Source organism: Cervus canadensis, chromosome 28 (genome assembly GCF_019320065.1).
Source record: "Cervus canadensis isolate Bull #8, Minnesota chromosome 28, ASM1932006v1, whole genome shotgun sequence".
NCBI classification, from domain to species: Eukaryota; Metazoa; Chordata; class Mammalia; order Artiodactyla; family Cervidae; genus Cervus; species Cervus canadensis.
The window spans coordinates 48,161,383-48,177,176 of NC_057413.1; the positions used below are offsets into that span (position 1 = coordinate 48,161,383).

At 50.4% G+C, this 15,794-nt stretch overlaps 2 protein-coding genes and 1 non-coding gene across 10 annotated transcripts in view; 1 reads left to right on the forward strand and 2 right to left on the reverse strand.

Annotated features, from left to right (window-relative positions):
• SLC22A7 (solute carrier family 22 member 7) lies at positions 1-6,506 on the forward strand. The gene is made up of 10 exons (XM_043449669.1): positions 1-482; positions 1,136-1,239; positions 1,353-1,507; positions 1,631-1,799; positions 2,813-2,936; positions 3,268-3,377; positions 3,868-4,082; positions 4,263-4,371; positions 5,093-5,299; positions 5,681-6,506. Exons 1-10 carry the CDS (start codon positions 87-89, stop codon positions 5,733-5,735), a joined length of 1,644 nt encoding a protein of 547 aa, XP_043305604.1. The 5' UTR covers positions 1-86; the 3' UTR covers positions 5,736-6,506.
• CRIP3 (cysteine rich protein 3) overlaps positions 6,454-15,794 on the reverse strand; it is a 23,230-nt gene continuing 13,889 nt past the window's right edge. Inside the window, exons 1-8 of one of the 8 annotated variants that reach the window (XM_043449670.1) lie at positions 9,279-9,892; positions 8,923-9,017; positions 8,432-8,489; positions 8,204-8,335; positions 7,345-7,416; positions 7,157-7,251; positions 7,011-7,068; positions 6,454-6,844 (exon numbers count right to left, since the gene is read on the reverse strand). In XM_043449670.1, the coding sequence (XP_043305605.1) occupies positions 6,783-6,844; positions 7,011-7,068; positions 7,157-7,251; positions 7,345-7,416; positions 8,204-8,335; positions 8,432-8,489; positions 8,923-9,017; positions 9,279-9,321 (615 nt within the window). In that variant the 5' untranslated portion in view covers positions 9,322-9,892 and the 3' untranslated portion in view covers positions 6,454-6,782. Of the gene's footprint in view, positions 6,845-7,010; positions 7,069-7,156; positions 7,252-7,344; positions 7,446-8,203; positions 8,336-8,431; positions 8,490-8,922; positions 9,018-9,278; positions 9,893-15,794 lie in introns of those variants that run through there. The other 7 variants (XM_043449671.1, XM_043449672.1, XM_043449676.1 and 4 more) reach the window with 7 other exon arrangements.
• LOC122430256 lies at positions 10,080-10,183 on the reverse strand. The gene has a single exon (XR_006266328.1). It is a non-coding gene; the product is annotated as a U6 spliceosomal RNA (small nuclear RNA).

Below are 15,794 nucleotides of genomic sequence, written 5' to 3' on the forward strand. Positions count from 1 at the left end.
TCCAAGGGTTCAAGTGCTGGGTGCTTTGAGCTGTGTTAGGCATTATAGAGGGAGTCCGCGCAGGAGAAGGTTGGTGGATAAGCAGCATGGGATTCGAGGAGCTGCTAGACAAGGTGGGCGGCTTTGGGCCCTTCCAGCTGCGGAATGTGGCTCTGCTGGCCCTGCCCCGGGTGCTGCTACCCATGCACTTCCTCCTGCCCATCTTCCTGGCTGCTGTGCCGGCCCACCGCTGTGCCCTGCCTGGAGCCCCTGACAACTTCAGTAACCAGGACGCGTGGCTGGAGGCCCACCTGCCCCGGGAGCCTGACGGCAAGCTGAGCTCTTGCCTCCGCTTCACCCATCCGCAGGCCCTCCCCAACAGCACGTTGTGGGAAGGGGGGCAGGACCCTGGGGAGCAACCAGAGGGTGAGCCCTCCACAGTGCCCTGTCCTCAGGGCTGGGAGTACAACCACTCGGAATTCTCCTCCACCATTGCAACTGAGGTACCCGAGCTGGGAGGTTGGGGGACATGTGAGTGGATGGGTCTGCCATTGCCTTGGGTGATTACTATGTGGGCATTAGATACATTACTTTACCTTTGAGAGTCTCCGTTTACCAACCTGTAGATGGGGTCTATAACTTTAAAGCACTGAGCTTAGTTCCTGGCTTGTGGTAAAGGCCCTATGTGAGAGCTGCTATTACCACTTGGGAGGTGATTAGGGCAAGGGAGGGGCAAGTCGGCTCCAGGGAGCTGGGGCAGAGATTTGAGAAGGGTTTTTCTGTTGTAAGAGGTGGAAGAACAATAGAGGACTCCTTCTCTCCCTTCTTTTTTCCAGGCCCCAGGTCTAGGATTTATATAATTCATCTGGAGGATGGAGGAGGAGGTGGGGGACAGTCTGTCTGGGAAGGAGCAGAACTCTTGTCGTCATAGTCAAGGCCTTCCATGGGAAAAAACTGAGGTTGCAGGACTGGGGTGGGGGGCAAAGTTTTCCACCCCCCAAGCTGGAGGGAATAGTTGGGGACTTATTATCTTACATGGAGGTACCAGGATGGCACAGTTGACCTCAGAAAGCCCCAGGGTCTGGGAGAAGAGGGAGTGGTACCAGCTGGAAGGGGCCTTTGCCCATAGGAGGCCCCTCCCTGCCTGTTCCTGCAGTGGGACCTTGTGTGTGAGCAGAAAGGCCTAAACAAAGCCACTTCCACCTTCTTCTTCGCCGGTGTGCTGGTGGGGGCCGTGGTCTACGGATACCTGTCTGACAGGTGGGGTGAGGTAGAGGGGGCTGATACGGAGTGGGGTGGGGACCCCTCTTCCACCAACGGTGGTATGGGACTTCCCGTCCACAGGGTGCTGACCCTGCGTGACCCCTGTGCAGGTTTGGGCGGCGCCGCCTGCTACTGGTGGCCTACGTGAGCTCCCTGGTGCTGAGCCTGGCGTCTGCAGCCTCGGTCAGCTACATCATGTTTGCCATCACTCGCACCCTCACTGGCATGGCTCTGGCTGGCTTCACCATCATTGTGATGCCACTGGGTAAGGCACGCAAAGAATGGGTAGGACCTAGAGGACCGGAAGGAAGCAGCGGTCAAAGGTGAGACTGAGCCCATCTGGCCCTTGCTAACTGTCTTCCTGCCTCCAACCCCTGCCCTGGCCCAGAACTGGAGTGGCTGGACGTGAGACACCGGACCGTGGCAGGTGTCCTGAGCAGCACCTTCTGGACAGGGGGTGTGATGCTGTTGGCACTGATCGGCTACCTGATACGGGATTGGCGATGGCTTCTACTGACTGTCACCCTGCCTTGTGCCCCAGGCATCCTTACTCTCTGGTGAGACTTGTGGGCAGCTGGGGAGTGGGAGATACAGAAGCCAGAGACAAAATGAATCACTTCCCAGGTGTCTCAGAGGTAGAGAATCCGCCTGCCAATGCAGGAGATGTGGGTTTGATCCCTGGGTCAGGAAGATTCCCTGGAGGAGGAAATGGCAACCCACTACAGTATTCTTGCCTGGAGAATCCCATGTATAGAGGAGCCTGGTGGGCTACAGTCCATGGGGTTGCAAAGAGTCGGACATGGCTGAGCAACTGAGCACACACGCAAGGACGAGATTTGAAAGAGAAACTGAGAGATGAGGAGAAACAGTCAGTGACCAAGAGAAAGAGAGACAAACATCAGTATAAAGAGGATGGCATCAGGCATGTGAAGCAGAGAGAGAGACAACAAAATATAGACAGAGATGGAATGCCAGAGACAGAATCTCTGAGAGACAGTGAGAGACCAGGACTGAAAGGCAGATTCAGAGGCACAGACAGAGTGACAGGAGAGATGGGGATGGAGAGACAGAGCTAAGCTCAAACAGGTTGGTGCCCTGGAGGAGTGGGGGTGTGGGCAAAGCCAGCACAGGAGTCCAAACAGGAGGGTGAGAGGCTGGGTGAGGTGGGCATTTCACTGCCTCCCCCAAATGAACTGGTTTTGGATTATCCCTCTGGGTATGTCTGTGTGTCTGTCTCTTTCATCCTATGCCCTCCTGGTCACCTGTGGGAGAAGTGATAACTAGTGCTGGGAGCTGAGGTTTTGGGAGTGAGACCAATACAGTTGAGCAGAGCAGGGAATCTCAGGCTGTGGGGTACCTAGGCCTGGGCAAAGAAGAGTGGGCAGAGGTGGCTTTGAAATTGGGCCTTAACGGATGAATAATTCATTAGATGAGGAGGGTTTGGGAAGGGAACATGTTCCAGGCTGAGAGGACTGTGTGGGGAAGAGCCTGGAGGCTGACAGGGGGGCCCAGGAGGGAGATGTGGCTTAGGACGGTGACTCTTACTGAAGGGCCTCCTCCTGTCCCCCAGGTGGGTGCCTGAATCTGCCCGCTGGCTTCTGACCCAGGGCCGTGTGGAAGAGGCCCACACGTACCTGCTCCACTGTGCCAGGCTCAATGGACAGCCTGCGGGTGAGGACAGCCTGAGCCGGGAGGTGAGAGTGAATGCATGATGTGCGTGTGTGCAAGTACATGTTTGTGTGTGAGCGTGGGGGTCAGCAGGTTGCATCAAGGGTGCCCTTCCTGGGGTCCACACTGTGCAAGGAAAGCTCCTGGACCCCAGTAGAATGTCCCAAACTCTTCAGGATGTCCTACTGGCCCTGGTGGGCCACACCCTTTGCTCAGGGCCCACCCTACTCAGCTCCCACCAGCATCGCCTCCCCCTCTACTGCAGAAGAGAAGGATAGGGATCCAGGGAGAACAAGGTACCTTGCTCAGGCCTCACAGCCGACTCTGGCATCACAAACCCTCCTCCTCCCCCACCAGGCCCTGAACAAAGTGGCTGCCGCAGAGCGGATGGTCCGAAGACCCTCGTATTTAGACCTGTTCCGGACACCACGGCTGAGATACATCTCACTGTGCTGCATGGTGGTGTGGTGAGGAGGGAGCCTGACCTTGGCCAGGCGGGGTGTGGGAGGGGCGGGCTCCAGCTGGTGCTGAGTGTGACAGGACACGGGACAAGTGAAACTAACTGAGGATGAAGGGAGGGTCAGTTTCTGGGGGGATTGGACTCTGGAAGGTCAGGATGGAGCCGGCGTCAGAGATACGCGGGGGCAAACGCAAGCTCTGCCGCTTCCTTACTGTGAGCCCTTGGACAGGTAGATCACTTAGCACCTTGAGCCTCAGTGCCTCTGTTGTACGACCGGACGCCATTAGTTCCTATCTCACGGGGTTGTTGTGAAGATTAGGTCAGCTGTTTGGGCCACCGGCATGTGCTGCACACTCAGAAGGGATTATGGAGACTGGGAAGGTCATGGGCAGTGGGCTCCGAAGGTGGGGGAGATGGTACCTCTAAAAGGCCTAAGGCTCCTGAGAGGACAGTGGGGCCCGAAGGAGGGCCCCTGAGCGGCATCGCGACCCCTTCAGGTTTGGAGTGAACTTCTCTTACTACGGCGTGAGCCTGGACGTGTCGGGACTGGGCCTGAACGTGTACCTGACGCAGCTGGTGTTCGGGGCCGTGGAGCTGCCCTCCAAGCTGCTGGTCTATCTGTCAGTGCGCCACGCGGGACGCCGCCTCACGATGGCTGGAACGCTGCTTGGCGCCGCGCTCGCTTTGGGCTTCAGGCTACTGGTGTCCCCCGGTGAGCCCCGCCCATTCCCGTAGGCCCCGCCCCCTGGCCGAGAACCCGCCCCACCCCATCCCGGAAGCCCCGACTCAAGGCCAGTTAAGTCCCGCCCTCTCCCGAGACTGCGCCTCCTAGCCTGGAGAACCTCGGTTATTCGGCAAGGCCTGCTCACTGCCTGAACCCCTTTCCCCCCAGAGATCAAGTCCTGGAGCACCGCCCTGGCAGTGATGGGGAAAGCTTTTTCTGAAGCTGCCTTTACCACTGCCTACCTGTTCACGTCGGAGTTGTACCCTACCGTGCTCAGGTGAGGGCTCCCAGGCAAGCCACCTGGAGGGAGGGCTTGTTAGTCACATCTCTTACTAACATCCTAGAGGCGTATACTGTACCCCGGTCGCTGTCATCCATCCCTTACAGACCTAATCTGAGCCGTCTGGTTTGCCTAAATCTGGGAAGAGGTGGGGCATTTAATCTTTACTAAGTGACCCTGAGCAAAGTCAGACAACTTCTCTGGGGCTCCTTTAAAAGAAAACAGTCGCAAAAGGCCCCATCTGTCCAACTCATCCCATCCTACTCACCACAGCCCAAGCAGAGCTGCCCTTGGGGGGGTTGTCTCTGGACATAAGGCTCTTTCAGGTAGCTATTGACAGGTGGAGAGGAGATGGGCAGACAGCTGGCATGTTGAGAAAGCCCTCTGTCTCCTCTAGCATAGCAGAGTCTATTCCAGCTGCTGACCTCTTCCTTTCACACCACCCTCTCCCCATCCTCTTTCTAATGACTTCTTTTTTTCCCTTCTGCAGTACCTGATTGGTACTATCAGAACGGGGGCCCATCCTCCTGTGGGTGCTCGCTTGAGGGCCCCTGGGCTTGGGAGTGGGTGGGAAGACCACCTGAAAGAAGCCCCAGTTTTCTTACTGTCTGGGGAGAAGGGGGCACCAGGGCCTGCCAGCCCAGAAGGGGAGCCCCGTGAGGCATGACTGCAAGTAATTTCAAGTACCAGCCCTCTCCTCTGCCCTCTCTCTGAACAGACAGACGGGGATGGGGCTGACTGCACTGGTGGGCCGGCTAGGGGGGTCTTTGGCCCCACTGGCAGCCTTGCTGGACGGACTATGGCTGTCACTGCCCAAGCTCGCTTATGGGGGGATCGCCCTGCTGGCTGCCTGCACTGCCCTCCTGCTACCAGAGACAAAGCAGGCACAGTTGCCAGAGACCATCCAAGATGTGGAGAGGAAGAGGTGTGTGCACAGGACTGTGTCTGTGTGAGCACGTGCATGTGGGTATGGGTGTCCAGGTACCTGACATCTTAGATAAGATTCAGAGCGGGAGCCATGTCAGCACATGTGTCATGTATGCGAGTGTGCATGGGAGCATGACCTGAGGTGTGTATAAAAGTGTCCATACCTGTGTGTGTGTCCGGGAAGAAGAGGATGTGTACACACACTCAGGTACGCCTACATGTCAGGGATGTGTCAGGCATGTGTGGGAGTCACTTGTGGGAGTGCATGTGTTTGCATGTCAAGAGCTGAGGGAAGCCCTAGGCCAGCCCTCAGGGGCAGGCTGGGGTGGTTGGCTGAGAGGCTAAAGCCCACCATTGCTCATGACTCCTTCCTCCCCAGTGCCCCATCCAGTCTTCAGGAGGAAGAGATGCCCATGAAGCAGGTTCAGGACTGAGTGGTATCAAGGGCAGGCCCTCTACAGAAGTTCTGCAGCAGGGGCTGAGAGAACAGAAGGGCAGACCCTGGAACTCGGGCGGGGACAGCGAACCCCCTGCCTGGGGCTGCAGTTGCTCTCTCTGTTCTCATCCAACCTGACTATTTGGCCTCTAGTAACACAGCAGCTTCTCAGAATGCAGTGGGCTGCTGGAGAAGTCTGGCACCCCTCTCATGGCTGGGAGGATTTTATAAATAGAGGTGCCCCTGGAGCTGTGGGATAAGCCCTGGATGAGAAGCCACTGAGTCTGGCCCTGGGTTCTGGTCCCAGCTTTGTCACTGATCTCTGGGTGACCTTGGGCTTGTGACTTTCCCTCTCTGGGTCTTTCTGGTCATCTCTCAAATGGATAATGAAGCCTCTTAGCAGACCTCACCACAGTATCTATCTCCTCTCATGCTCAAATGAGATGCTAAGGTGCTTCTTCTAGAAATGGTGCTAAAGAAATAACTGTCCTGTGATACTTCTGGTACCAGTAGGGCTGTTGGGCATGCTGTCCACTGTGTGGGGCTGGGCCTGCCCAGTGTCAGAGCCAGGGAACCAGGAGAACAGAGCTCTTTGTTCCTGAGGCTGACTTTGCTACCTCCCAGGCACTCTGCAGGTTAATGCACCCCCTCACCCCTACACTCCCCACCCTGCAACCCACTGTCTAGGCCTCGTGTCTAAAGAAGAATTGAAGGCATGGGAGCCAACGTTTTATTGGAGAAGCAAAAATAAACACAAGTTTTATGAGTACCTTGAAGTTACAGAATTTTCTGGGTCAAGGGATTGGAAAGACCAAGAGGCTACCCTTTAATTGAGGTGGGCCTGTGTCCCCTGGCCAGATAGGAATGGGAGAGGGAGGAGTTGGCAGAGAAAGTGTAGACTCTGGTCTACCATGGAGCCTAGGCCCAGGCCGCCAGAATCCCACCTTCTCCCACTGTCATGGAACTAGAAAATTCTGTAGCTTCCACTGGACCATGGAGGGGTTGATGGAAGACCCGGGTTAGTGTGACCTCTCCTGTGAGTATTTCATTTAGATTTTATCTCCACGGGGTCATAGATGTAGCAGCCCACATCACCAATGTTCACACCTGAAGGAGAGAACCCCATCACCAAAGGCCTTGAGGTTGGGGGTCGCTGGGCTGAAGGCTGGAGGGAACTGGGAGGGGCCTGCAGTGTGTTTGACCACAGGGGAAGTTGTCCACACAGACCCACATGCCATACTTCAGGCCCAGCGTCTGGGGTGGGGCTGCCCACCTTTGGGGCCAAACAGGTAGCCATAGCAGGGAATGTGGCAGTAGGGGGCGCCGTCATGCTGGGACACAGAGAGAAAGAGAGACGTCTCAGCTTGGCTCTTTTCCAGCCTCCCTTCCAGCATAGTCACCCACCCCTGCCCTGCTCACCTCAGCGTGACTCCCAGCAGTCAGGGTCTTCCGGCACCGCTGGCACCTCAGGCAGGGTCGGTGCCAATTTCTGCCCAAAGACATCACCGTCTCAGCTGGTAGAGGAGAGGTGGTAGTTCCAGGGACAGAGCAGGGAGACCCACTTGCCTGGCACCACCTCCCTCCGTTAGCCTTCTGTTGTCACTTACCAAAATAGACGGGTTCCTCACAGCCCGGGCACAATGAGGTCTCCCCAGTGAATGTCTTCATGTGGGGAGGGCCTTTAAGAGGAAGAGGCCCCCAGCTAGGGCTAAGATGGGAGCCAGGCCTAATCAGGGCCCATCAGCCCTGGCTTGTATATGGCACTGTCCTCTTCCAAAAGCCAGGCTCATCCCACAGCCTCCCAACCACATGGACATGAGCCTGCTTTTCTCAGGCAGAGCTGAGTCCCCTCTGACTCCATCTCCTGCCCCATCCCTGTCTGCAGGAGGGACCACCTGCTTCCTTCTCATCCTCCCAGGGGCTCAGGTGTCCACCAGTCCAACTCTGTCAGCAACCCAATCCTCAGGAAACCTGAGCTGATACAGGAGCTGGCCAGGGCAGGGGTGTCAGGTGTCGGGGAGCACAGTGTCACTGTCCACTCAGGGGATGAAGGAACAGGGACGGAGAGGAATGAAAGAATGTGAGGGGCTGGCCCATCTCAGTGACCCCTCACACTAGGTTATTCCTTCCATGGCCCTGACCTGGGAGAGGCCTGAGTTCTAGGCCAGCTTTGCCTCTGATTAGCTGCGTGACTGCACAAGTTCACTTGCCCTCTACAGACCACAGTTTCCTCACCTGTAAAGTGGGGGTGATAATGCCATCTGCCCAATTTACCTCTTACTCAGCAGCTGACATGAGGAAATATCAGAAAAGGAGCCAAGGAGAAGACTTTGCCGTGAACAAGGTTGTAGGCGTGTGAAGAGGGAGCGGAGGACTAGGCGGGGTACTGCCACCTGGTCCCACCTCCTGTTCCATTCTGGGGAAGGGTCAGGAGGAATTCCTTGTCTGGGGCCCAATCTCACTTACTTTTCTTGCCCTGAGGGAGGCCAGTCCTGGGCCTGGGGGGGCTGAAGCTGCTGGGGCTAAGGTGAGTGGTGCTGGCAGGTGTGGGAATGGGAGGTTTGTAGAGGTAGGAGCCCACACCACCAATGTTCACCCCTGCAGAGAGAAGAGGGGAGGTCAGGCTTGAGTCTCCAGCTCCCAGCCACACAGAGGGTTCTGCTATCCCCTGGCCCTTCCCAGACTGGTACTTACCTCTGGGTCCAAAGAGAGCCCCATAGCATGGTTTGTGGCAATATGGCCTTCCGTTGTGCTAGGTACAAGCAGAGGGAAGAGGACTGCTTAGGGCCCAACAGGGCCTCTCCTGTGCCCCACAGGATTTTCCCCAAGACAGGCTGCCAGGTGTGACTGTCTACTGGCCTGGACTGGAGGGAATGGGAGGAGTGAGGGGTGAGCTGGCATGCCAGAATTGCCACAGTGGCCAGAGAAAAAGGGAAAGAGCACGTCAGGAAGCACAGCTGTTTCCCAACCCTACCCCACAAGGCACGGATCTATCAGCACAATTCAGGCTCCCCCAATCCTGGCTCGTATGGTGCCTATTGGGTAGGTGATCTTGGGAGTTGGCTGCTGAGGCTGCCTTTGGTGGGCAGATGGTGCTGAAACCGGGGGTCGGGGTGGGGGGGGTGGGGGGTGGTATCTCAGGGATAGTGACAGACACAGAGCTGTGCGCCCTAGCTAGGTCTCACCTCTGCATGCCCTCCTGGGGACAGGACGCTGTGGCAGTGCTCACATTTCAGGCAGAATGGGTGCCAGTTCTTGCCCAGGGAGCTCACTTTCTCTGCTGCGGAGGACAAGGTGGAATCGTGCAGAGGGGAGCCAGGCCAAGCAGAAGGCGCCCTCCTTTCCCCTCTTGTTCCCGCCCACCCTGGCTCCTAGAGGCGAGGGGGAGTGTCTCCGGGAGGCCAGCTCCATCCCGCCCGAGTGCCCTGCACCCCACAGGTGGAAAGAGGGCCCGGAACTAGTTGCCAGCTCCTTGCGTCCTCAGGGAACCCAGTAGTTCTCACTTGCCCCGTCTTCTCCCCTTTCTCCACCCAGGCCTCACCAAAGAAAACGGGTTGCTGACAACGCGGGCAGGTCCAGCTCATGGCTCCGCTCTGAGCTGCAAGCGCCGTACAGTGTAGAGGCAAGTCAGCCGGGGCCCAGTTCCCGCCCCCTCTGCTGGCCCCGCCCACGGCTTGGCCCTGAGCCTCTTAGGGCGGGATCTGCTGCTGCTTGGTTCCAACCGGCGGACAGAAATTTAGACCCACTCCAACTGGGGAACGCAACTTCCAACAACTGTCTCGGACCAGTGGACAGGAGAGAAGGCCCTGAGGCTAGACTGGGAGGGGACGGAGTAATGAGGACGCCTGGAAAGGTGGCACTAGTTTCTGGCTTGGTAAAGAGGGGAAAACTGTTCACAGTGTAGACGCCAGGAAAACACTATTATTTCCCCGAAGTGAGGAGGTAGGCATTTTTTTAAATGGTTTAATTTCGCCTCATCAGTAGCAGATGGTTAAGAACGGAATCCGGAGGTCATCTCTGTTGAGCAAATTACTCAACTTAACTTTCCTTCAGGCAAATTACTTAACTTTCCTCTGCCTCCATTCTTTTTTTTAAAAAATTGGAAGATAATTGCTTTACAATATTGTGTTAGTTGCTGCCATAAATCACCATGAATCAGCCGTAGGTACACATATGCCCCCTCCCTCTTGAACCTCCCCCAACAACCTCCCACCCCATCCCACACCTCTGAGCTATCACAGAGCACCGGATTTGAATCCCTGCCTCATACAGCAAATTTCCACTGGCTATCTAATTTTACATATGGTAATGTAAATGTTTCAGTGCTACTCTTTAAATTTGTAAAAATACGGAATGGTTCTCCAATTTGCGTGTCATCCTTGCACAGGGGCCATACTAATCTCTGTATGGTTCCAATTTTAGTGTATGTGCTGCCAAAGTGAGCACCTGCCTCCATTCTTATCTGTACAATGAGTAGTGAAATAAATTTCTCCCTCATAGGATTGTGGTGAGAATTACATAAGTTAATACGTGCAAAGTGCTCAAACAGCACCTGCCTGGTACCTAAATGCTATAAAGTGATAACTATTATTATGATAGATCCCATAATGAATTCAAAACTTAGTCTGGAAGCCCCAAAACGTGGTCAAAACATGGCTTGCTCAGAAAATTATAATGCTTATTAAATTTAAAAGTATAATTCAAACAACAATTACATATTCCTAATTTAGTTTAAGATGTTTTAGTATTTGTTAAAAGTAGTCCAGCAATGCTTCAAAGGACAGTTCAAAGAAATATAAACCCACAAAATGAGAGAAAGTATTTGCAAACATATATCTGATGAGGATCTTGTAATCAGAAATAAAGGACTTTTATGACCTAACAATAAAAAGACAACCCAATTAAAAACTTGGAAAACTGGGAAAAGAATTTGAATAGACATTTTTCCAAAGAAGATATACAAAGGTTAACAACACATGAAATGATGCTCTACATCGTTTGTCATTAGGGAAATGAAAATCAGTACCACAAGGAGATACTTTTTTATACCTACTAAATGGCTATCATAAAAAAATGAGAGTTAGTGAGGATGTGGCAAAACTGGACCCCTCATATAATGTTGATGGGAATGTAAAATGTGTAGCCCTTTGAAAAATAGTCGGGCAATTCTTCAAAAAGTTAAACTCAAGAGTTATCATCAGTTCAGTTCAGTCGCTCAGTCGTGTCCAACTCTTTGCAACCCCATGAATTGCAGCACGCCAGGCCTCCCTGTCCATCACCAACTCCCGTACTCAAACTCATATCCATCGAATCGGTGATGCCGTCCAGCCATCTCATCCTCTGTCGTCCCCTTCTCCTCCTGCCCCCAATCCCTCCCAGCATCAGGGTCTTTTCCAATGAGTCAACTCTTCGCATGAGGTGGCCAAAGTATTGGAGTTTCAGCTTCAGCATCAGTCCTTCCAATGAACACTCAGGACTTATCTCCTTTAGGATGGACTGGATGGATCTCCTTGCAGTCCAAGGGACTCTCAAGAGTCTTCCCCAACACCACAGTTCAAAAGCATCAATTTTTTGGTGCTCAGCTTTCTTCACAGTCCAATTCTCACATCCATACATGACCACTGGAAAAACCATAGCCTTGACTAGACAGATCTTTGTTGGCAAAGTAATGTCTCTGCTTTTTAATATGCTATCTAGGTTGGTCGTAACTTTTATGACCCAGCAATTGCAGCCCTAGGTGCAACTGACTACACAAACACAAAAAGCATTTGTCGACACAAAAACTTGAACATGAATATTCATAGTACTGCTGTTCACAATAGCCAAAAGGTAGAAAAACCCAAAGTCAATCAACTGATAAATGGATAAACAAAACACACTCTATGATAGACTATTCTTTTGCCATAAAAGAAATTAAGTACTACCTAGCAATCCCACTCCTGCATACACACGGAGGAAACCAGATCTGAAAGAGACACATGCACCCCAATGTTCATTGCAGCACTGTTTATAATAGGCAGGACATGGAAGCAACCTAGATGCCCATCAGCAGACGAATGGATAAGGAAGCTGTGGAACATATACACCATGGAATATTACTCAGCCATTAAAAAGAATTCATTTGAATCAGTTCTAATGAGATGGATGAAACTGGAGCCCATTATACACAGTGAAGTAAGCCAGGAAGATAAACACCAATACAGTATACTAACGCATATATATGGAATTTAAAAAGATGGTAACGATAACCCTATATGCAAAACAGAAAAAGAGACACAAATGTACAGAACAGACTTTTAGACTCTGTGGGAGAAGACGAGGGTGGGATGTTCTGAGAGAATAGCATTGAAACAAGTATACTATCAAGGGTGAAACAGATCACCAGCCCAGGTTGGATGCATGAGACAAGTGCTCAGGGCTGGTGCACTGGGAAGACCCAGAGGGATGAGATGGAGAGGGAGGCGGGAGGGGGGATCGGGATGGGGAACACATGTAAATCCATGGCTGATTCATGTCAATGTATGGCAAAAACCACTACAATATTGTAAAGTAATTAGCCTCCAACTAATAAAAATAAATGAGGGGGGAAAAAAGCCAGACCAAAAAAAAAAAAAGAAAGAAAGAAATGAAGTACTGATTCAAGCTACAACATGAGTGAACCATAAAAACATTGTTAAGAAGCTGGACACATAACACCATGTATTACATGATTTCATTTATATGAAACATCCAGAATAGGAAAATCCATAAAGACAGAAAGTAGATTAGTTGTTCCCAGGGGTTTAGGGGAGGGACAGTTGGAAGTATCTACTAGTGAGGACCAGGTCTCTTTACGGGGAAATAAAAATGATCTGGCATTAGACAGTGGTGATATCTTGTGAATATACTAAATATCTTGTGAATGTACTAAGGGTTTGTACACTTTAAAAGGGTGACATTTATGGTATGTGGATAACGTCTTAATAATAATGCCTGAAGGGAACTACTTAAAAAAAAAGTCAGTTCAGCAAATGAGGGGCAGAAGAGAGATTACTTTGCACCAGGGCCCCAGCTGAGGAGACAGTCCCCTGATGAAATATCATTTAGAGTTTTGGGGAGTAAATGCCTCTGTTTTGTCAAGTCAGTTCAGAAAAGGCTGAAGGGGGCATGTGTGCTAAACCCATCACTGGGCTGCAGCTGCCCTGTTGGGGGAAAAGGAGTCCTATTTGTGTCTTAGGAGTTGGAGAATGTGTCTGAACTTCAGTCCCTTCATCTGGGCAATGGGGATATGACTGGTGTCTGAACTTCTTCTATTCAACACTCCTGTTCCCTCATTTGTCTCTGTGAGTACTTTCTGCTTCTAACACTTGTTTTATCCTCCTCAGTGACTTCTAAAGGTGGAAGGCTTACACATTGTGAAATAAACTTTTCTATGCTTTCTCATCATTTCTTGTTTGGGGGAATATTCAAGATCCTTAGTTATGTAATTGTTTCTTGAAAGGATTCTTCAATAAACTTGAAAAATTACTCTCCACTGATATTTTACTGTCATGTTTCTGCCTCTTTCACATGTTTCTTCTTCAAAAAGGCAGTTTGAGGTTCACTGCCTTTTGCACTCTATGGCTCTCTGAACAAAGTCCCACATTAGGAGTTTGGGAGGACTTCATTGTTTTATTCCTGGAGATGCTGCCTCCATAAGGAAGGCTAACTTCATCAGTCCAAGGATCTGTCCTCAGAATTTCCAGGGCACATCAAATAATCCTTTTCTAAGGTTCCTTACCTCTTTCTGCATTGGGTCACCTTGTGCCCATACCTCAGCCTCCTGGTTGGGTTATCTTTACCCTGGCATCCAGTATAGGGCTCCACACAGAGAAATAAGCATTGAACTGTAAATACCACGCTGCTTTCATACAACTTGCAAGGAGTCAGTGGGCAGGTCCTTTACTGCTCCCCATCTTCTGTGGCCTTCCTATATTGAATGGCCACAACAAATATACTATGCCTCACCTTTTCTATTTCAGTGCTTATGAAAGACTAGCCAAGTCTAGTCTTTCAAATATTTTCAAATACTCCTTTCCAAGTATTTGCCATCCATGTACAGGTACAGCAAATCACAGTATTCCACTCTTCTTCTTTGCCTGGCTTCCATTATTCTGACTCTAACCCAAGAGTCTTTGTAAAGAATATTAACAGGGAAAAATAACATCTCTTGTAAGAATGCATTTGCAGTTACTGACAGTGGTTGTTTTGAATACTTTGTGTGACTAAAGCCTCTGAAATATTTTAACAAATACCACAAATAAGTCCAGTTGAGTGTATTACCTACTCAACTGAGAGGGTATAGTTTGTATCATCTAAGAGGCAGGCCCCTCTTCTATCAAGATGACTATTCCCCTAATTGCCCCCTGCTTTTTCCTGCACATTCCTGTCATAGTATCTGTAATGTTGTGTTATACTTGTTTACTTTTCTAACTTTCTTCAGTTGACAGGTTGAGACTTACTTATGAGTGTATCTATAGTACCAAGTTTAGTGGGGGTGCTCAGCAAATAATAGTTATTATTACTAGTACACTACTACTAGGAAAGTGAAAAGACTGGCTTAAAACTCAATGTTTAAAAAACAAAGACCATGGCATCTGGTCCCATCACTTCAAGACATAGATGGGGAAACAATGGAAACAGTGACGGACTATTTTCTTGGGCTCCAAAATCACTGTGGACAGTGACTGCCGCCACAAAATTAAAAGACACTTGCTCCTTGGAAGAAAAGCTATGACCAACCTAGACAGCATATTAAAAAGCAGAGACATTACTTTGCCGACAAAGGTCCATACAGTCAAAGCTATGGTTTTTCCAGTAGTCATGTATGGATGTGAGAGTTGGACCACAAAGGCGGCTGAGTGCTGAACTGATGCTTTTGAACTGTGCCACTGGATAAAACTCTTGAGAGTGTCTTGGACTACAAGGCGCTCAAACCAGTCAATCCTAAAGGAAATCAACCTTGCATATTCATTGGAAGGACTGATGCTGAAGCTGAAACTCTAGTACTTTGGCCACCTGATGGGAAGAGCTGACTCACTGGAAAAGACCTTGATGCTGGGAAAGATTGAAGGCAAGAGAAGGGGACGACAGAGGATGAGATGATTGGATGGCATCACCAACTTAATGGAACATGAGTTTGAGCAAACTCCGGGAAACAGTTTGCTCTATTTCCCGGAAGGACAGAGAAGCCTGGTATGCTGCAGTCCATGGAATCACAGAGTCGGACATGACTAAGCAACTGAACAACTACTACTACTACTATTAAAGTTGCCTATTAACACTTTATGTTGTATTGTTAGGTATATATATGTTTTATAATTGTTTTCTCAATTAATTGACCCTTTTATTGTTGTTGTTAGATGAAGAAACAAGCTTTTCAACTCTAAGTGAGTGGTAAATGGAGATAATGACCTCCAACACCTAGCGGACTGTCACAGGGAAGAGGTGTTACTACTACTGAGTCTACTACTGAAACCCCTGAATAGAAGCCATAGGGAAGCAGATTTGGATTCAGTCCAAGAAAAGAACCTGCTAATAGAGTCAAGCATGGAGTGGCTGCTTCAGACAGTAGTGAGCTTCCTGTCTTTGGATGTTACAAGTAATGCTGGAGAACATACCAACTGTTCATCAGTGTTACAGAAAGAATCCAAGCATCATATACAGACATCTTTAAGGTTTCTTCACAATTTGATGATATATTATTTTGTGATTCCATTCTCCAAGAGGGTTTGAAATTTGTGTTAGCAAGGGAGCATTGCTAAAATAGTGGCAGCTAACACCTATGGAATGCCAATCACAGGCACTGTACTTGTTATTTCTGATCCAACAACGTGATGAGGGATTTCAATGTTACATTACCAACTATAAAGAAAAGGAAAGTGGCTTGGAGAGGTTAAGAAATGTGTTCAACATTATACATTATAGACCTTCAAGCATTCTGACTCTTGAGTTCATACTTTTCCTACCTGATGCTCCTAAGTATGGTTTCTGCTAAGCTATCGATGTGTTTCAGTCTGAAAGGATACTACACTTGTCT

Bases quoted from the DNA above. Each gene is read 5' to 3' on its own strand.
- SLC22A7 (XM_043449669.1), top strand. From the start codon at position 87: ATGGGATTCGAGGAGCTGCTAGACAAGGTGGGCGGCTTTGGGCCCTTC. The intron at 483-1,135 runs GTACCCGAGCTG...CTGTTCCTGCAG, and splicing joins CCTCCACCATTGCAACTGAG to TGGGACCTTGTGTGTGAGCA. The intron at 2,937-3,267 runs GTGAGAGTGAAT...CTCCCCCACCAG, and splicing joins AGGACAGCCTGAGCCGGGAG to GCCCTGAACAAAGTGGCTGC.